At 55.8% G+C, this 22,104-nt stretch overlaps 1 protein-coding gene across 1 annotated transcript in view; it reads left to right on the plus strand.

Annotated features, from left to right (window-relative positions):
• Positions 1-1,774: 1,774 nt before the first annotated feature.
• Positions 1,775-22,104, plus strand: part of LOC144737588 (uncharacterized) — a 44,954-nt gene continuing 24,624 nt past the window's right edge. Inside the window, exons 1-3 of the mRNA XM_078620346.1 lie at positions 1,775-15,592; positions 16,605-16,766; positions 17,247-17,567. Of these exons, the coding sequence (XP_078476472.1) occupies positions 15,391-15,592; positions 16,605-16,766; positions 17,247-17,567 (685 nt within the window). The 5' untranslated portion in view covers positions 1,775-15,390. The remainder of the gene's footprint in view (positions 15,593-16,604; positions 16,767-17,246; positions 17,568-22,104) is intronic.

Genomic DNA, 22,104 nt, shown 5'->3' on the forward strand with positions numbered 1-22,104 from the left:
AGCCCACTTGGTTAAGCTATCGTTTGTGATAGCCAGGGTCGCTTCTGCAAAAAAGCTACACAGCTCAGTGGGGCCTTACCTGATAAAACAGAAAATAGTTTAGTTTTAGTATGGTTAACTACTTAATGATGATAATAGTCACTTCTTTGAGCTATCATTTGTGATAGCTAAGTCGCTCAGTGGGGCCTTACATTAGTGAGTATGTGGTTCCCTGTGTCTCTCAGCTCAGGATGTCCAAGGCTCCTTTGCCTGAAGAAGGATCTCCGCTCATCAAGCGAGAAGCCATGGGACATCTTGGCTGTGAGATGTCGTGCGGAGTGGACGTCCAATGGGAAGATGACACCACTGCCGCTGCTGCTGGTGAGTATCTCTCTGAGTTTTCTTTGCGCTGCAAACCCTCGGTAAGTGGCAGCATCGGGGAGTGAGGTTGACACATCACATCCTCAGCACTGCACCATAGCTACCCATAGACTCAGCACTGCCACCCATACGGTCAGCACTGCCACCCATAGACCAAGCACTGCCACCCATGAACTCAACACTGCTACCCATAAACTCAGCACTACCACCCATAAACTGAGCACTGCCACCCGTAGACTCATCACTGCCAACCATAGACTCAAAACTGCACCATATATTCAGCACTGCCCATAGTATCAGCACTGCCACCCAGAAACTGAGCACTGCTACCCATAGACTCAGGACTGATACCCATAGACTGAACACTGCCACCCATAGACTGAGCACTGCCACCCATAGACTCAGCACTGCTCCATAGACTCGGCACTGCCCATACAATCAGCACTGCCACCCATAGACTCAGCACTGCCCATAGTATCAGCACTGCCACCCAGAAACTGAGCACTGCTACCCATAGACTCAGGACTGATACCCATAGACTGAACACTGCCACCCATAGACTGAGCACTGCCACCCATAGACTCAGCACTGCTCCATAGACTCGGCACTGCCCATACAATCAGCACTGCCACCCATAGACTCAGCACTGCCCATAGTATCAGCACTGCCACCCAGAAACTGAGCACTGCTACCCATAGACTCAGGACTGATACCCATAGACTGAACACTGCCACCCATAGACTGAGCACTGCCACCCATAGACTCAGCACTGCTCCATAGACTCGGCACTGCCCATACAATCAGCACTGCCACCCATAGACTCAGCACTGCACCATAGACTTCGCACTGCCAGTACAATCAGCGCTACCACCCATAGACTGAGCACTGCCACCCATAAACTCAGCACTACCACCCATACATTCAACACTGCTACCCATAGACTCAACACTGCACCATAGACTCAGCACTGCCACCCATAGACTCAGCACTGCCAACCATAGACTCAAAACTGCACCATAGACTCAGCACTGCCCATAGTATCAGCACTGCCACCCAGAAACTGAGCACTGCTACCCATAGACTCAGGACTGATACCCATAGACTGAACACTGCCACCCATAGACTGAGCACTGCCACCCATAGACTCAGCACTGCTCCATAGACTCGGCACTGCCCATACAATCAGCACTGCCACCCATAGACTGAGCACTGCCACCCATAGACTCAGCACTACCACCCATACATTCAACACTGCTACCCATAGACTCAACACTGCACCATAGACTCAGCACTGCCACCCAGAAACTGAGCACTGCTACCCATAGACTCAGGACTGATACCCATAGACCGAACACTGCCACCCATAGACTGAGCACTGCCACCCATAGACTCAGCACTGCTCCCTAGACTCGGCACTGCCCATACAATCAGCACTACCACCCATACATTCGACACTGCTACCCATATGTAGGGTTGTTACGGGAGGGCTGTAGGTGCATAGGATCCAACGGGGAATAAACACAGTGGGCGGAGCTCCGGGAGTACACGGGGGGGGTGCCCGCAGCGACGTCCGCATCAGGCAGCCTGGGGGGTTGTGATCCTGATGGGGGGGTATAAAGGGGGAGGACAGAGAGAGCTCGTGGCTCAGTCTGGGAACGAAGGAGGAAGAAGGAAGATCTTCTAGTTAGAAGCCCTGGACTCCCCTCGACGCCGCCCTTGTAAGGGCTGCGGAGGATCGAGCCAGAGGCGTGGTTCCGTGAACCAGGGTCAGTACCCTGGGACTCCGGAGACCGTAGCCCGACTCACCAGTGTCGGGCCAGTTAGCCTCCCCTAGCCCGTTAGTGGAGGACTTGGGGGTAGGTCAGGATTAGCTAGAGTGTATCCCCAGTTATCCGGGTGAGGGGGCCGCTACCCCCTCTAGTGCTGTCCTGTACCGACAACTTGTAATAAAGATACGTGTGCCTCAACCTGGGTGTCCAGCGTATTTACCGGTACTTCATCTGGTGTCAGAAGAATTACGGACATGGAAACACGTCAGACAGCTCGAGCCAGAGTACCGGACGAGGACACTGCTGAATTCGTTGAGCCCGAGACGGCTCACCAAGACATGGTGCAGCCAGGGCCTGACGCGTTCCTGCCGGGGCATCGGCATGAAGAGGGGCCGCAGCCAGACGCGCTACGGCTGGCTCACGAGAGGCTGGCGGAGCTACTGTATGCCGCTGCCGCCACGCTGGAAAACATCACGCGGCTGGGGGCTGGTGGTCCACCACGGGGCGAGGGGAGTCGACGACCAGAGCGCCTTCCCGCCATTTCGGAAGACTCCAACTTTGAATTTCCCGCCATCGCCACGGCAGCTGCAGAGGGCGTGGCCGGGCTCAACCTTGGGTCCGACACCGCTCTCGCTGGGGCAGCCGCATCATCGCCAGCGGCGGGAGCGTCATCACGGCTGCGACAGGCGATTCCATCTGCCATTCGCGCCGACGCACAGCCGAGTCCTGGGGATAGCAGCCTGCAGACTTCCAAGGCGAACGCTGCGCTGCAACAACGGCTGCCTCCGCTGAAGGAATTTGTTGGCGCGGAGGGCGACTGGGGCGGCTTCCAGCGACGCTTCATCGCCCACCAAGAAATGGCAAGGTGGTCGGACGACGAAGCCCTCTGCGCGCTGCCGGCGCTCCTCGACGCCGACGCGCTCGCCGCCCTCACATCGGCGCCAAGAGAGAAGCGTTCTACTCTGCCGAGGGCGCTACAACTGCTGGCTGGGGTCTATGGACCATCAGCAGAATGCAGACAGCAGTTCTACGACCGCAAGCGGGGTGAAAAAGAGTCGCCCCTGGCATACAGGACGAGCCTCCTGGCGCTGGCCAAGACGGCTTTTCCCCGTATGGACGACGACGGCGTGGACGCGATGGTCACGGAGAAAATCCTCCTCCTGGCAGACGACCTGGACATCGCTGTCGTCGCACAGGAGGACGCCGAGATGACCTCTCTTCAGGCGGCGCGCCTCCTTCACGCCAACCTTCTGTCCCTGCGGCGGAAAGCCAGCAGGGCATCGGCCGGGCGTGCGGTGGCTGCAGCCACCCTTCCGACGGAGGAGCTCTACGCCGTCGACCATCGACGGCAACAGGCGCAAGGAGCACGGTCGGGCCGGGACGGCTCAAGCCGTTTCGACCGTCCATCGTCTCCACCGGGGCTCCCGCGGTGTTTCAACTGCGGCGTTCGGGGCCACGTCGCCTCGGGGTGCCGCTCGCCTCGACAGCGCGGGACGACGCCTCGACGGGACGCCGGGCCTCCTCCTCCCAAGCTCCAGCAACATGATCCGGCGAGTCGCGGCACCACACATGTTTGGCCAAAGCACCCACCCGTTGCACACTCTCGCACCACAACGAACGGGGGGCCGATGTTGCGTTGCGACGGGCCAACGCGGATCACTGCGGGGACTCAAATCGAGCCCAAACAGTGGTCCGTGTTGGCCCATCGCGTGGTAGCCGCGTCGTCCGGGTCGTCGGCCGTGGTCGGACACATTGACGGGGTAGAGGTACGCATCCTGGTCGATACGGGGGCATCGGCGACAATCATTTCGGAGTTAATTTACAATATTCTGCCTGTACAAAGCCGGCCTTTACTGCCGGTTAACGTCCCATTCTATGCCGCTAACGGGGGCTCTCTGGGCATCATGGGACAGATTCGAGCGCAAATTTGTATCGGGGACATCAAATTGTCGGGGCCGATTTTCGTTTCCTCCTCGCTGGCGGTTCCGTGCCTGCTGGGGACGGATTTCTTAGGCAAAATGCCAATTCGTATTTTGATCGACCAAGGATGCATTGAGCTTCCGTCGGGGCGACGCATGGCGTTCCTGCCTTCCCCTGCGGCGGCTCGGACGGCGTTCGCGACGGTACCGGCGTTCGTCGTCAGAACAGTTCGTGTGCCGCCGGGAGCTCAAATGCTAGTGCCTCTGAAACTTCGTAAGCCCTTCGCTAAGGGCGTAGGGGATCAGGGTGTTTTGCTGGGACCGTCTAGGGCCGGGGTTAATGCACCTCATTTGATTCCGGCCCAGACCGTCGTAAGAGGGGACGGGGACCCTTTCATCGCGGTACTCAATGTGGGGTCGCAGACAGTGGTGGTTCCTCAAGGGACGGTGCTCGCTCACGCGACGCCGGTGCCCTGCGAGGAACCTGTCGCGAACCATGTTGGCACTGCTTCCCGGATGCTCCCACATTCGGACAGCGATGAAGGGTGGCTCGACGCGCTTTGTGCGGGATCGACGGACCTGACAAATTCAGAGCGCCAACAGCTTAGAACGCTACTGAGGGAATTTTCCGACGTTTTCAGTCGGAATAAATATGATTTGGGTTGCACTCACCTGCTGCGTCACCATATTGACACGGGTGACAGCGCACCAATTCGCCAAAATCCGTTTCGGTTAAGTCCCGCCGAAAAGGACCATGTCAAATCGGTTGTTGATGACATGTTAGCCGCCGACATCATTTCTCCCTCCACCAGCCCTTGGGGAGCGCCGATCGTCCTGGTTAAAAAGCAGGACGGCTCGTTGCGGTTTTGCGTGGATTTTCGGCGCCTTAATAAAATTTCGGTTGCCGACGCATACCCGCTCCCACGGATGGACGAATCGCTGGACGCCTTGGCGGGAGCGCGATTCTTCTCCACACTAGATTTACTTTCGGGATTCTGGCAGCTTCCTCTGGACGATGATTCTAAGCCTAAAACTGCTTTCCGTACAGCGCACGGCCTGTTCCAATTCAACCGGTTGCCGATGGGCTTACACTCAGCGCCGGCAACTTTCCAGCGATTGATGGAATTGGTTTTGGCTGGATTGCAATGGGAGTCGTGCCTGATTTATTTGGATGACGTTATTGTCTTTGGTAAAACTTTTGACGAACATCTCCAGAGGTTGCGGGCGGTTTTCCTAAAGATGCGGGCTGCTAATTTGAAATTTAAGCCCCAGAAATGCCATTTGTTACACGAGTCGGTGCGTTATTTGGGGCACATCGTAGGGCGCTCGGGTATTGCTACCGATCCCGCCAAAACGCAGTGTGTCAGCTCCTGGCCGACTCCCACCTCGGTGGGAGAGGTCAGGAGTTTTATTGGCTTCGCATCATATTACCGACGCTTCGTCGCTAATTTTGCAACGATTGCCAAACCCCTACACGCGTTAACATCTAAAGGGGTTCGGTTCCACTGGGGTCAGGATGAGGAAGCTGCTTTCTGCTCCCTTCGGGACGCCCTGGTAAAGGCTCCTCCCCTGATTTACCCAGATTTTTCGAGGCCGTTTTTGCTCGACACCGACGCGAGCAACACGGGTATTGGAGGCGTGCTTTCCCAGGTGGTTGACGGCGTGGAACGGGTGGTTGCGTACGGCAGTCGGGTGTTGTCTCCAGCGGAGCAAAGATATTGTGTCACCCGTAGGGAACTGTTGGCAATTGTCTATTTCATCCAACAGTATCGCCCATATCTGTACGGTCGGCATTTCACCGTCCGCACAGATCATGCGGCACTGCAGTACGCCCTGAAGGTTCAACAGCCATCGGGACAATTGTCCCGATGGTTGGAGGTCCTCCAGGATTTCGATTTCGAAACCACCTATCGTAAGGGCGTTCGCCACACCAACGCTGACGCTCTGTCACGGATGCCAACCGCCTCCGAATGCGCATGCCTCCTGGGGTCTGGGCGTTGCAAGCCAGCAGGGGACATGATGGTTCCGGTCCTGGCGGCCGCCGCCAATGACGAAACATTGGTCACCAATGATATCGCGGAACAGGGGAAAGATTCCCTGCTTGGGTTGCCCGTTAATGAATGGGGGCGCCTCCAAATGGAGGATACCTCCCTCCTCGCGCTGCGTCGTCGCGCCGGGGAGAGGGGGCGGGGGACGGGTGAGGCCGACGCTTGGGGGATGCACGCAGGGTTGCTCATGCATTGGGACAGCAAATCCCACCGTCACCGGCTGGTGGTCCCTTCGGGATTACGGGGTAAGGTGGTGTGGGCTGCTCATGAGCGCCTCCTCCACCTGGGTACCCAGAAAACTCTCGCCTTGCTCCAGCTGAATTTTTTTTGGCCGGGCATGACAAGGGATGTCGCTGATCTGTTGGCAGCATGCCCTCGGTGTGCGCAGCGCAAACCACCGGCACGGGAGTCGAACCCGCCCTTGCAGTCCATCCAGGTCTCCAGAGTAAATGAACTGGTCGCACTGGACATTCTGGGGCCATTCCCCGCCACCCCCAGTGGAAATAGATATTTGCTTACTGGGGTCGAATATTTTACGCGCTGGCCTATGGCCTGGCCCCTGCCAAATCAGTCGGCAGCAGCCATCGTCGACACCTTTGTCCAGGGTTATGTCATGGACAAAGGTGCTCCGGAGCGGTTGCTGACCGACCAGGGTAGAAATTTTTCCGGGAAACTCCTAAAACAAGTCTGTGATCTCCTAGGAACGAAAAAAATTCGAACCTCTCCTTATCACCCGCAAACGGACGGGATGGTCGAGCGTCTGCATCGCACCATCTCGTCTATGTTGTCGCAGCAAGTTTCGGACTCACAGACTGATTGGGACTTACAAATTCAAGGGGTTCTAGCGGCATACAGATTGGCTCCCCATGCTGCGACGGGATTTTCACCCTTCTTTCTTATGTATGGCCGCGAACCCGACCCACCTGTTCCGGCACAGCTGCAGATCCCCGCGCCGCTGGGTAAAACTAAATTGGACGAACACGTTAAATTTAACCTTGACAAACTGACTGAGGCGCGGGATGCTGCGAGGCTAAATTCTGACAGGCGTCAAAAGGCGAACGAGCGCCTCAGGCTGGCTCGCGCGCATGTGCTGCAGTGGAAGCCGGGGGACAGGGCATGGCTGCACTGTCCCCAGGTACCACTCGCGACCTCCTCTAAACTCGTACGCCCGTGGCAGGGCCCCGTCGAGGTTGTCGAGGTGTTGAGGCCTCAGTGCGTTCGAATCAAATGGGGGAGGCGCCGGTGGTTTGTACACCCCTCTAGGCTAAAACCGTTTGTTGCGGTGCGAGGGCCCACTCCACACACGCGGGGCCAAGCATGTGGGGGGTCGACCGACTCGGAGGGTCCGTCGCTGCTCTCGCCTGATGTGTTGCCGGCTGTCCCACCCACAGGTGCACCGGGAATGACGGGCTCATGCCCTACAACCCACACGGGTGATGCCGACGGTCGCGCCACTTTAATCGCGACCTCATCTCGAAAGGGACAGCCGCCACCGGATGGTCCGCCGTCCGGGGTTGCCCCGTGTGACGGGCCTGCGGCAAGGACGCGCGCTAAAATGCGCAGACTCTTATAATATATGAAAGGAAGAAAAAATAACATTTATTTCACGTGTCATGGTTACTGTATGCTGCGTCGGTGGTGCGCTCCTGGCACATTGTGTGTGTTGTGTTGTGTGTGTGGGCGGGGTGTGTGTGTTGTGGGTGCGTTGTGTGTCGTGGGTGTGCTGTGTGTGCTGGGGGAGTTCCTGGCTAGTTGTATATACGTGCTTTTACGGATTTCGTATTTATACGGGGGGGGGGGGGGTGCGTCGGACATTCCCTTCGGGGGTGTGGTTGTTGTTCTTGTTGTTGTTGTTCAATTTGCATTTTGTTGAAAAAAAATGAGGCACACACGGGGTCGAGGGGTAAATGTTCCTTTATTGGAATTGTTGCAGCCGGGACGGCTGCGAGCTGTAATGGGGGGAGTGATGTAGGGTTGTTACGGGAGGGCTGTAGGTGCATAGGATCCAACGGGGAATAAACACAGTGGGCGGAGCTCCGGGAGTACACGGGGGGGTGCCCGCAGCGACGTCCGCATCAGGCAGCCTGGGGGGTTGTGATCCTGATGGGGGGGTATAAAGGGGGAGGACAGAGAGAGCTCGTGGCTCAGTCTGGGAACGAAGGAGGAAGAAGGAAGATCTTCTAGTTAGAAGCCCTGGACTCCCCTCGACGCCGCCCTTGTAAGGGCTGCGGAGGATCGAGCCAGAGGCGTGGTTCCGTGAACCAGGGTCAGTACCCTGGGACTCCGGAGACTGTAGCCCGACTCACCAGTGTCGGGCCAGTTAGCCTCCCCTAGCCCGTTAGTGGAGGACTTGGGGGTAGGTCAGGATTAGCTAGAGTGTATCCCCAGTTATCCGGGTGAGGGGGCCGCTACCCCCTCTAGTGCTGTCCTGTACCGACAACTTGTAATAAAGATACGTGTGCCTCAACCTGGGTGTCCAGCGTATTTACCGGTACTTCACATAGACTCCACACTGCACCATAGACTCAGCACTGCCCATAGTATCAGAACTTCCACCCATAGACTCAATACTGCACCATAGACTCAGCACTGCCCATACAATCAGCACTGCCACCCCTTGACTCAGCACTACCACCAATAGAATCAGCACTGCCACCCATAGACTCAGCACTGCCACCCATACAATCAGCACTGCCACCCATAGACTATCATTTGTGATGGCAGGGTCGCTCATGAAATAAAAGAGCTACACAGCTCAATGGGGCCTTACACCTGGTAAAATACAAAAAATAACATTGCCCTATCCACAAATAGTAAGGAGACATTACGGTGATTATGATGATACACTACTCTGCTTGCTCCTGATTCTAGTTGTAGTCTGGGCTTGATCACCTGATTGTGAAATTGTGTCGTTGCTCTGCATCTACATCAGCAGCCGTACAGAAGATAAAGAGAGTCATAGATACCCATAGAGATCCATAGAGATGCACAGATATTCAGCGACTCATAGAGACACACAGCAACTCATAGAGATCCAGACTCATAGAAACGCATAGAGACCCATAGAGATGCACAGAGATTCGGCGACTCATAGAGACACACAGAGACTCGGAGACCCATAATGACTCACAGAGATCCGTGAAGACTCAGACTCAGAGACTCGCATAGACCCAGGCTTAGAGACCCATAGAGATCCATAGACTCATAGAAACCCATAGAAAAACATAGATCCATAGACTAATAGACATCACAGCGATGATGATACACTGCTCCGCTGCTCCTAATGCGGTTATCTGCTGGCATGACCACCTGAAGTTGTAGTCATTGCTGCTCTGCATCTACATGAGCTCGCAATCAAATAAAATAAAATAGTTTCTGTATTGCGCAATGTCTCTGCGTTTGTGTCGGGGTCGCTGGCCCCCGAGATCCCTCCCTCGATAACGCTAATGGCCGGGCTAACATCGTTACTCGCCCCCCCGCTGCTAGGTGAACCGCTGCTGGGTTCCTCACCCATGGGGTGTGAGCCGTCGCTCGAGGATTCCCCTCCAGCGCGGGTCCGCGTAGTAGGCATGGTTAGTTACCGAGTGGTATTATGCCCCCCTTTACGCTACCACGATACCTCCCTTTCCTAATCGCGCACCTGCAACCCACACGGAGCGAACGTACGTGCACACACGCAGCTCCACACGCGACACCCACTCTTGCTCCGCTCTGCGCAGCGCTCCCACGAGGCGAGCCGCTGTATACGCAGCACTACACGCGTTAACACTGCTCGACGAGATCACACGAGGCCACGATTCGCTATTAATGATTTATTGTTTGCAACCTGGAAATTGATGTTAAATCAGTATGAATCGAAGAGGCTGGCCTATTCTCCTACCCCTGGACCTATTCCCTATTTATCGGCTTACGATACCCTTTCACCTTGCTACTCACGGTTCGAAGTATTCGGCGTCCTGTGGCTTTTCCTCTATGCTCGTCTGGACACGTCACGCGGACGTCCGGAGGGCAGAGCTGGGAGCCGACTTGAACGCGGGCCTCTTGAAGAGAAGTGAGATCGATTTCTCCTTTGCGCCCCTTTTTTATCCTCCCTACATCAAAGGGATGTTGCTCCGCCTGTCGTCGCTCCCCTTCCCGTTTTTCTTTAGCAATCGGCGGTTCCGGGCGCCTTTGTTATGCAACTTATGCGGCGGTGTCCATCGCAAAGGCTCGCCGTGGGAATCTGTGTACGGGCTCCCCGCGTGCCTCCGCTCTCCCGATTATTCATACTTTCAGCTCCATCCTTTAACTCCCCTAACAATGGTGCCTGCGCGCTCAAGCATAATTATCCCAATCAGCAGCGACTACGCGCAAGAGCCCCTGCGGTCATGCTAATCACGCCGTCCCTCCAGTGCCTGTGCGGCGTGTGTGTGTGGTGCTTATTCTAATTATGCTCCTCCATCACAATGCTTATGCGCGGCGCTCACTCCAACGGCCTGCTGTGGAAGTTAAGTGCGGAGCCTCCGCATGTCCTCACCACCTGCCTTATCAATTGCGCACCTTTAACTATGCCGCCCCATCCCTCCTCTGCCTGTCTCGTCGACCCGTGGGGGGTGTGTGTGGGGGGATGCGTTTCAACCGCGGTGGCCGAATGCCCTTCGCCGCGACCATACCATCTTAAGGCCGGTCGCAGCGCCGCAGTGCAAAGTAGCGTCGGGGGAGGTCGTCCAATTCCCTGGTCGCCGGAAACCGTGAAAGTCAATCCCGATAAGGGCTTCTCGGATAAAAACCGGTCGATCAGGTGACCTCCCCTTCCAGCTCTATCGGGGGGGGGAAATGCGTGCGGGTGTGTTCATGTGAGGTGAGGTGAGGGGGGACGCGGGGTCGGCTCCGTCGCTTGGTGGTGGCGAGGTCGTAGATGGGGCGCCTGCTGAACGGCTTCGTGGCGGCGGCATCACATAGCCCCCCGAGGTGCCAGTCCCCGTCCCGGGTTGACTGGAGCACCTCGCTTGGGCCGCGCCCACGAGGAAACGCTGCGGGGTCCGTCCGGACCTTGTGGCTGGTCTCGGGGCGGGTGGCTCCGTCCTCTGTAGCTCCTGCGGCGGCCTCCTCCTCCACTCCAGCGGCTCTCCCTGTCCCTCGGTACCTGCGGGCTGGGGCACAAACTCAGCAGCAGAAGGGTTTAGGAGCCGTCGTCCGCGTCGTCTCCTGACTGGATCGGGGCGTCTCGGGGGCCCGGCGGGGCCCATGTAGTTGGCGAGGCCCCCCAACACGAGGGGTGCGGGTACCCCGGGATTTCGGGGCCTTCGGGCGACGGGGTTCTCTCTCGCCGGGGCCGCTTTCCATGGTTTTAAGCGGCGGACGTTGACCACCGTCTCTCGACCCCTCTCCCCGCCATAGATTAGTACCGTCCAGGGGGAGATCTGCCGCACCACGGTCCAGGGTCCTCGCCAGTAGGTCGTCAGTTTCCCCACCTGCCCGGCCCCGACGCGAGGGGTGTGTAGCCACACCTTAGCGCCGGTCAGGAATAAGGGGGGTTCCATGCGGGGTCGGGCGCCCTGTTCTTGCCGCCGATGCGCGGCTTCCCCTTGCGGGTATGCTCGGCCTCGGGCTTCTCGCAGGGTCTCCATCAGGTGTTCCACGGGGCGGCTTCCCTCCTCCGGCTGGGGGGAATGAACGCCGAATAGCAGATCTGCGGGTAAACGAGACTCACGGCCAAACATCATTAAAAGCGGGGTTTGTCCCGTCGACGTGTGTACGGTGGTGGTGTAGGCGAAAAGGGCGTAGGGGAGGTGTTCATCCCAATCCCGTTGATTTGCGGCTGCTATACGTTTGAGTTTCCCCGCTAAGGTCTGATTCATGCGCTCCACCATACCGTTCGCCTGGGGGTGGTACGCTGTGGTTCGGTCCTTCTGGATTCCGAACTCTCGGCACAGTGCCTGGAACAACTCGGCCTCGAACTCGCTACTCTGGTCGGTGAGGACTCGTTCTGGGATCCCGTGCTTAAGTACGTAATGTTCCACGAATGCCCGGGCCACCACCAAGGCCGTTTTATCAGGGATGGCCACTGCCACGGGGTAGCGGGTGAAATACTCTACTGCGACTAGGATATACCGGTTGCCTCGATGGGATCGCGGGAATGGCCCCTGTAGGTCGATCCCGACCAGCTGATTCGTGCGGCTGACGCGGAACGGCCTTAGGGGTACCTGGTATCGTGCCGGTTTTGGCCCGCACTGCTGACAGGCGCGGCAGCCCTGTACCCAGGTGGCCACGTCTTGTGCCAATTTGGGCCAGAGATACTGGCGACGCAGGGTCTCTCGAGTGCGTCATTCCCCGTCATGGCCCCCGAGCGGGTGATCATGCACCAGCCGTAGCAGCTGGGGTCGTACCTGGGCAGGAACACAGATGCACCCCGGCTGGCCGGCCTCGGTTAACTCCCGTACCACCCCGTTCTGCACACACAACCGGCCATACAAACCGCTCCAGGGTCCTGGTAGGGCGCTCTTTTCCTCCCGCAGTGCCGCCTCCACTGCCGCCAGATCGGGATCCCGCTGCTGGGTCTGTCTCAGCTGCTCGTCGTTCAGGCCCGGGAAGGCGCAGCCGACGTCCTCCTGGATCTGTCCGATCGGAGCAGGGTGATCCGCCGGGTCCCGAGCCGTGGGTCCCGCGCTTACCGGGCGGTCGACGGGATCCTCGGTGTCACCTGTGAGGGTCTCTGTGGCGCACACTGCACTCTTTCTCGCTGGGGGGGGGTCAGTGGCCGCGGCCTCTCGGGGGTCCGTTGCCTGCCGGCAGCGTCTCCCTTAGGTAAATCCGCCCATGGTACATGTAACGCGTCGAGCAGGGGAACGACCTCAGCTCGGGGAGTCGGGCCGACTCGCCAGGCCAGGTCCTGGTCACCCTCAGGACGACCGGGGTCCTCAGCCCAGAGTGCGAACACCGAGTCGTTAGAGTGGCATGCGTGCAGGGGGTGTACGGTGGCTATCGGGGTGCGCCGTCGCAGTATCGCTGGGGTACTGTGGGGGTTAAACATCCGCATAAACAATCGGTCCCCATCTGCGTTTACCAACGTGGCGGATCCCACGACCCCATACCGTTTTGCCAACTCCGGGTGAGGAGTTAGCATTACCTCCCCTGATGGTCGGAGCGCGGGGTCGGTGGGGGATATTGCCACCGGCACCAGCATCTCGGTGAGCGGCCCGATGGTGACTGCCGTCGCCAGGATAGCGGCCACAGGTGCGAAGCGGGGGCGCGTTGGTTCTCGTCCCAGGAACGGTATCCGCTCGCCGTTGCTCTCCATCGTGGCGCATCGCTGGCGGGGTTGCACGTTGAGTCCCAGCTGTTCTAAGAGGTCGGTACCTGCGATACACTCGTGACACAACGCACTCAACACGTAGAACTCCTGGGTGCACACCTGACTGCCTATGCGGACCTCTAGGGTGGCTCTCCCCAGCAACCCCATTCCCGGCTCCGCTCGCCATGTGCAGCGCGCGGTCCGGGGTCTGCAGGTGACGCACGTCGACCCCGATCGCGCTGCAGTGCGCTGCGCTCACGAACGAGGCCACCGCCCCCGTGTCCAGCAGGATTCGGGTACGCATTTCGTTTATCTCCCCTTCCACCAGCGACGTGGCCCCCGTGATCCCCGCCACCAGCTCCCGCAGCCAGTCGCCAGGAGTCACCGTTTCCGTGGGCGTTGTTGCTGGAACCTGTGTGGAGATCACTCGCTCGCCATTATTCTCATTATCGTCTATTTGTATCGGGACCGCGTCGATTGCACCCCTAGTTGGTCCGCTCTCTAGGGGGCGTTGGAGTTTAACCCCCGCGTCTGCCTAGCTCGGGTGAGTTCAGGACAGTCCCTCATTAGATGCCCTCGGCGATTGCACATGTAACATGTCCGGGGAGGGGGGGCGGCTCCGTAGTGGGCCCCCTGCCCACTCCCTCCTCCCCCATTACGCCGCTGTCTACCCTCCGTCTCTAGTCGGGCTACCCTTCCAGATAACCCTCCTACCGTGGCGCGTAGGTCCCCCATTTCGGATCGGATGGTCTCAACGGAGGATTGCAGTTTGGTCATATTCTCACCTACGTGGGTTACCCTCTCACCTACTTGGGTTATCTTACCGTCCATTTGGTCTACCCGGCCAGCAATATCTCCCATGCCGGTCTGTAACCCGGCTACCCACCCCGGGGTTGTCTCGCTGGGTCTTTGGGGCTCCCTTGCCCGTCCCCTTACTGCGATGGCGAGCTCTTCCTCCTCGTCGGAGAGTAGGCTCGCTATGGCGCACTCTCGTCCCCTCCCTCGAGGCTGCGCGCGCTCACCCGAGAGTTTCTCACATTTGCGCGCGCGCTTGACGAGGGTGTCAAAGGAGAGGCGTGCACCGTCCACATTTGGCTGCCACCACGGGGTTTGTGCCAAATATCGCTGGACCTTCCCGGCGGCGAGGCCCTCAATTATTTTTGACTCGTACTCCGGGTACGCGAGCTGGGTCAGCGTGCGTACGTCCTCAGCGTAATCTCGCACATCCTCGCCGGGTTGGCGGCGGCGTGCCTCTAATGCCGCCTGCGCCTCCTCCTCGTCATATGTGCCGAAGCGCTCTTCGAGTTGGCACATTAGTTCCTCCCACTGTGTTTGTGCGCTTGCGGGCAAAGCTTCCACAAAGTCAGCTGCCCGCCCATCTAAATGTAGCTCTAACTGCTGCAACACCTCCTCATCTGACCACCCATTAACCTTTTTAGCCCCCCTGATGCTGCGGGCAAACGATTTCCATGATGGAATTCCTTTGCCCGTAAATGTGCATTTGATTTTAATCTGGGTTGGGGGGCCTCTTTCCCTTGGGGGTGCGGGGGATCGTCCCGTTTCTGACACCAATTTGTCGGGGTCGCTGGCCCCCGAGATCCCTCCCTCGATAACGCTAACGGCCGGGCTAACATCGTTACTCGCCCCCCCGCTGCTAGGTGAACCGCTGCTGGGTTCCTCACCCATGGGGTGTGAGCCGTCGCTCGAGGATTCCCCTCCAGCGCGGGTCCGCGTAGTAGGCATGGTTAGTTACCGAGTGGTATTATGCCCCCCTTTACGCTACCACGATACCTCCCTTTCCTAATCGCGCACCTGCAACCCACACGGAGCGAACGTACGTGCACACACGCAGCTCCACACGCGACACCCACTCTTGCTCCGCTCTGCGCAGCGCTCCCACGAGGCGAGCCGCTGTATACGCAGCACTACACGCGTTAACACTGCTCGACGAGATCACACGAGGCCACGATTCACTATTAATGATTTATTGTTTGCAACCTGGAAATTGATGTTAAATCAGTATGAATCGAAGAGGCTGGCCTATTCTCCTACCCCTGGACCTATTCCCTATTTATCGGCTTACGATACCCTTTCACCTTGCTACTCACGGTTCAAAGTATCCGGCGTCCTGTGGCTTTTCCTCTATGCTCGTCTGGACACGTCACGCGGACGTCCGGAGGGCAGAGCTGGGAGCCGACTTGAACGCGGGCCTCTTGAAGAGAAGTGAGATCGATTTCTCCTTTGCGTCCCCTTTTTATCCTCCCTACATCAAAGGGATGTTGCTCCGCCTGTCGTCGCTCCCCTTCCCGTTTTTCTTTACCAATCGGCGGTTCCGGGCGCCTTTGTTATGCAACTTATGCTGCGGTGTCCATCGCAAAGGCTCGCCGTGGGAATCTGTGTACGGGCTCCCCGCGTGCCTCCGCTCTCCCGATTATTCATACTTTCAGCTCCATCCTTTAACTCCCCTAACAATGGTGCCTGCGCGCTCAAGCATAATTATCCCAATCAGCAGCGACTACGCGCAAGAGCCCCTGCGGTCATGCTAATCACGCCGTCCCTCCAGTGCCTGTGCGGCGTGTGTGTGTGGTGCTTATTCTAATTATGCTCCTCCATCACAATGCTTATGCGCGACGCTCACTCCAACGGCCTGCTGTGGAAGTTAAGTGCGGAGCCTCCGCATGTCCCCACCACCTGCCCTATCAATTGCGCACCTTAAACTATGCCGCCCCGTCCCTCCTCTGCCTGTCTCGTCGACCCGTGGGGGGTGTGTGTGGGGGGATGCGTTTCAACCGCGGTGGCCGAATGCCCTTCGCCGCGACCATACCATCTTAAGGCCGGTCGCAGCGCCGCGGTGCAAAGTAGCGTCGGGGGAGATCGTCCAATTCCCTGGTCGCCGGAAACCGTGAAAGTCAATCCCGATAAGGGCTTCTCGGATAAAAACCGGTCGATCAGGTGACCTCCCCTTCCAGCTCTATCGGGGGGGGGGGAAATGCGTGCGGGTGTGTTCATGTGAGGTGAGCTGAGGGGGGACGCGGGGTCGGCTCCGTCGCTTGGTGGTGGCGAGGTCGTAGATGGGGCGCCTGCTGAACGGCTTCGTGGCGGCGGCATCACATTTGCTCCTTTTGACGCTGCAGTCCGAGCAGCAGCATCAACAGCAGCAGCAGCGACAGCAACAATGGCACCATTGCCTTGAGTCTCCCTCTCGCTCTCTGCTGATGTCTTTCACTTGGTACAGACAATGTGCAGGAGCAGGAGGTGGTGGACCCTTCTCTGCCCGTGGAGGCATTCATTAAGCAAGAATACGAGGAGGAGGAGGCTTGGAGGAAGATGTTGCCCAAGGTGAAAGTGGAGAGGGAAGATGATGATGACGATGGCAGTGATGGTGGTGGTGATGGCAGTAAGTGTCATCTCTTGACAACCCTTCGCAAACAGCCGCCCATCAGCACCCCTAGTTTGTTGTCACAACACGATTATACACTACACTATGCATTACACTATACACTTGACTACTACATACTACACTTCTATATACTACACTACTCTTTACTACACTATACACTACACTATGCACTACACTATACACTACTGTACACTACATCACTATACTATATTGAGAACTAATTTCCGTAGAACTGCTTCTAGTTGTTGTGTTTAGTTTGTAGTCCTTCCTCCCCACACCTCCGATTAGCACGGTTGGCTAGGTACGGTGCTGCAGAAGAAGTTCAGCACACACACGCATGTACATGCCGTACGTCACAGCACAACCATCGACATAATTTCCGTCGGGGTGGAAGACAAAACCCAGAGGCCTCGACGCGTTTTGATTTTATTTTTTAGTTAAACGCTCGCATCGGTTTCAGCGACCTTTCACCCCCAGTGCAGGGAGCGGGTGACATTCGGATAAAGGGCAAAGAAGAGGACGATGAAGAAGACGACGAAAAAGACGAAGCAAAACATTCACACTTTCGAGCGGCGCACCGACCGTCCCGTGGAAGTCAACCGTCGTACGTTGCGAAGGTCGAGCGGCGGGACCTCGGCGGTTCGGGCGGCGACCGCCAGGCCCCGGCGGTCAGCCACGGCGGTTCCCGGGAGAAGGCCGGAGGGTCAAGGCCATCGCTGGTAGACCAAGGAGGGGCCGCGGCCGCGGGCTCGTCAGATGTGGCCGAGATTGAGGTGGAAGTGGAGGACGACGACGACGGTAGGGAGGGGTGGCGACGGAACTGACACATCCCGCGTGGGGTCGTTACGGGCGAGTTGGGACCCGCCAGCCTCAATGCACTTTTAAAATCATCATGTATACACTACACTCCTAAACACTACACCAAACACTATACACTGTGCACTACACTACTAACCTATACACTACTACACATTACCCTACGATATACTACACTGCTATACAGTACACTACACACTATACACTACACTACTTTCCAGTATACTATACACTACACTACTACAGTGAGGGAAAAAAGTATTTGATCCCCTGCTGATTTTGTACGTTTGCCCACTGACAAATAAATTATCAGTCTATAATTTTAATGGTAGGTTTATTTGAACAATGAGAGACAGAATAACAACAACAAAATCCAGAAAAATGCATGTCAAAAATGTTATAAATTAATTTGCATTTTAATGAGGGAAATAAGTATTTGACCCCCTCTCAATCAGAAAGATTTCTGGCTCCCAGGTGTCTTTTATACAGGTAACGAGCTGAGATTAGTAACACACTACGCCGTGAAGGACTGAAATCCTGCAGCGCCCGCAAGGTCCCCCTGCTCAAGAAAGCACATATACATGCCCGTCTGAAGTTTGCCAATGAACATATGAAGGATTCGGAGGACAACTGGGTGAAAGTGTTGTGGTCAGATGAGACCAAAATGGAGCTCTTTGGCATCAACTCAACTCGCCGTGTTTGGAGGAGGAGGAATGCTGCCTATGACCCCAAGAACACCATCCCCACCGTCAAACATGGAGATGGAAACATTATGCTTTGGGGGTGTTTTTCTGCTAAGGGGACAGGACAACTTCACCGCATCAAAGGGACGATGGACGGGCCCATGTACCGTCAAATCTTGGGTGAGAACCTCCTTCCCTCAGCCAGGGCATTGAAAATGGGTCGTGGATGGGTATTCCAGCATGACTGACCCAAAACACACAGCCAAGGCAACAAAGGAGTGGCTCAAGAAGAAGCACATTAAGGTCCTGGGGTGGCCTAGCCAGTCTCCAGACCTTAAACCCATAGAAAATCTGTGGAGGGAGCTGAAGGTTCCAGTTGCCAAACGTCAGCCTCGAAACCTTAATGACTTGGAGAAGATCTGCAAAGAGGAGTGGGACAAAATCCATCCTGAGATGTGTGCAAACCTGGTGGCCAACTACAAGAAACGTCTGACCTCTGTGATTGCCAACAAGGGTTTTGCCACCAAGTACTAAGTCATGTTTTGCAGAGGGGTCAAATACTTATTTCCCTCATTAAAATGCAAATCAATTTATAAAATTTTTGACATGCGTTTTTCTGGATGTTTGTGTTGTTATTCTGTCTCTCACTGTTCAAATAAACCTACCATTACAATTATAGACTGATCATTTCTTTGCCAGTGGGCAAACGTACAAAATCAGCAGGGGATCAAATACTTTTTTCCCTCACTGTATACACTACACTATACAAATCAAAGTTTATTTTCATATGAACAGGATCCAGGGAATTGTAACACAGTACAATGACATGCTTACTCACAAGCTCTCCTCTCAAATGGCGTGGCAGCTATAAAAAAAAATTACACTGAATAACAAAAGCCATGGTGAGAAATATAACATGGTCAAATAGACATATTCAGGGTAGATACCATTTACACTATGCGGGGGAAGAGGGATAAATTGGGATAAGTGGAGAGAATAGAGTGCTTTGATTGAGCAGTGGAATATATCGTAAAATATAGTAGCAGCAGTCTTGGTGGTCGTGTAGGCGTGTGTGTGTTGTGTGGTAAGGTGCAGAGAGTCAGTGAAAAGTGTAATGTGTGTCTGTGTGTGGAGTGTGCACTAGCGTAGCGGTTGGCTGAAAGTTCCGGTACCGTCTGCCTGACGGCAAGGGAGAGAACGGTCCGTGGCTGGGGGTGGATGGGGGTGGCTGGAGCCTTTAATGATATTGCGGGGGCCTTCCTCGGCACCACCCCAGTCTAAATGCCATGTGTGGCTGGGAGCACGATCACCAGAGATGGACCGGGCAGTCTTCGCCACCACCCCGCTGTAGAGGGCAGTGGCGGCTGACCGTAGCAGCAAGCCATGATGTAGCCAGTCAGCAAGATGCTCCCGATGGTGCATCTGTAGAAGTCAGCGAGTATCGGAAGGGCCATGCCGAACTTCTTCGGCCTCCTGAGGGAGGAAGAGGAGGCTCTGGTGCGCATGCCTTCTTGACAACCTGTGCCGGTGTTGTGGGTCCATGTCAGGTCTTTGATAGGGACACCAAAGAACTTAAAGCTGCTGCTGATCCACTCCTGTAGTCAACAATAAGCTCCTTTGTTTTGCTGATGTTGACGGGAGAGAGGGTTGTTAGCTTGGCGCCACACTGCCAAGTCTCTTCTTTCCTCCTCCCCGTAGGCTGTCCCATCGTTGTTGGCGATCAGGGCCTACCATGGGTGGTGCCGTCAGCAAACTCTGATGGAGTTGGTGTCACGCCGGGGCACACAGTCGTGGGTGAACAGGGAGTACATCAGGGGGTGTGGACTGAGCTCACAGCCTTGGGGGGGGAGATTCGGTGTTGAGAGTCAGTGTGGAGGAGGTGTTGCTGCTATCCTCACAAGCTGGGTGGTCTGGCCGTCACAAAGTCGAAGATCCAGTTGCAGAGGGAGGTGTTCAGACCCAGGCACCCTGAGCGTGGTGACAAACTTGGAGGGAACGGTGTCTAAATGCTGAGCTGTAAGTAAGTTCATCACATCCTCACATGTGAGTTGTTCCTCTTGTCCAGGTGTGGTAGAGTAGTGTGCAGTGCAATGGAGACGGCATCATCCGTGGATCTGTTGGAGCGGTATGAAAATTGGAGTGGGTCTAGAGTGTCTAGTTCGTTGGAGTTGATGTGGTCCATGATCAGCCTCCTGAAAGCACTTCACGATGACAGACATGAGTGCTACTGGGCGGTAATCATTTAGACAAGTCACCTTTATTATACTTACGGAACTGGAACAATGGTGGTCATCTTGACCACATGGGGAATAACAGACCTGGGGAACAGGGGGTTGAAAATATCCGCGCATGCTCCCAGGATGCCGGCCGGGCTTCTCCATCTGGGCCGGCAGGCTTTGTGAGCATTCGCTTGTTTAACAGTCCACTCACGTCGGCCACAGAGAGCGACTGGAGCAGCGGGAGCCTTGTGTGGACGGCTCTGTGTTGGTGGCCTCAAAGCAAGCGTGTGTGTGTTGCTCCGAGCACCGAACAGTTCAGGAAACTCTGGAATGCTATTTTTTCCTTTTAGCAATTGCTTGTGTTGAGATCGAAACATCGTGATATTTTTATTATTTTCTATCTACGTGGCTTTACTGAAAGACACATAAAATTTCTATTGAATATTTGAGATTTACTGCAATATACAACCGTCCTTGGACGGGCAACACATTACTGAGGAGATAGCTGGTAGGAACGTTGGGTTGCTCGGTCAATGGCCAGGGTCAATGGCGGCGTGGTGTATTCCGCAAATATGCCCGACTGTGAGGGCGGGCACAAGCCGGCGTGAATAGGTTAAACGTTGAGTTTTATAAGGGCACCACAGGGTGACCAGCCCCTCCCCACCCAGCCCCTCCCCACCATCCCCACCCAGCCCCTCCCCACCCTCCCCTCCCCACCCAGCCCCTCCCTCCCCACCCAGCCCCTCCCTGCACGACGGACACAATAATCCCCTGTGGGCTGGTGTAACCAGGAGGTTCCTACCAGTAAGAAGCTAGTAGTATATAGTAATATAGTAGTGTATAGTAGTATATAGTAATACATGTATAGTAGTATATATATAAAATGTATATCTACACTCGTATAGGCGAACCACAACTTACGCGAATTCGCGCTTGCGTGCATGTACACCCGAACCTAACCCCCGCCGCGTACTCTGAGACCTTACTTTACATACACACACATACATTACCTTTTTTTATTTGCCCCAAGGTTGACTGCAACCTTCTCTGCAAAATAAAATCGGGTCACCGTTTTTGTACAGCTTCTTGACATGGGGTTGCGCTTAGACACTGCGCTATTTAACATCGTGCCGTAATGTATTTGTGTTTTGTCCGTACATACGTGTGTACTTATGTTGAACTTCTTATCACCCTGTACATAGCCAATCACGCTAATCGGTGTCTTGCGGCAACACGTTTAGTTGCAAAGGCACTTTGAATGACCATGGCATGTCAGCACTGAATTCAAATTAAACTAAACTAAACTTTCTTTAATATTACCAGGTGTATGGCGCCACTGAGGTGTGTAGCACTTTGTTCAGAAGCGACCTGGCCATCACACGTAATGATAGCAGCGCAGCCAAGTGGGTGATTTCATCATCATCACGCGGAAATTTATAGCGGCAGCCAAATACTCTAAACTTGTACTGATGTTGATTATAAATGTGAAGGGAAAACCGGAGGACCCGGAGAAAAATCCATGTGACCACAGGGAGGGAGACGCAAACTCCAAAAATACAGCAGAACTCAGGGTCGGGATCGAACCCACGCCCTCCTGTATACTTAGCAAGGTAGTTA

Source organism: Lampetra planeri, chromosome 72, assembly GCF_965212315.1.
Source record: "Lampetra planeri chromosome 72, kcLamPlan1.2.h2, whole genome shotgun sequence".
Lineage (NCBI taxonomy): Eukaryota > Metazoa > Chordata > Hyperoartia > Petromyzontiformes > Petromyzontidae > Lampetra > Lampetra planeri.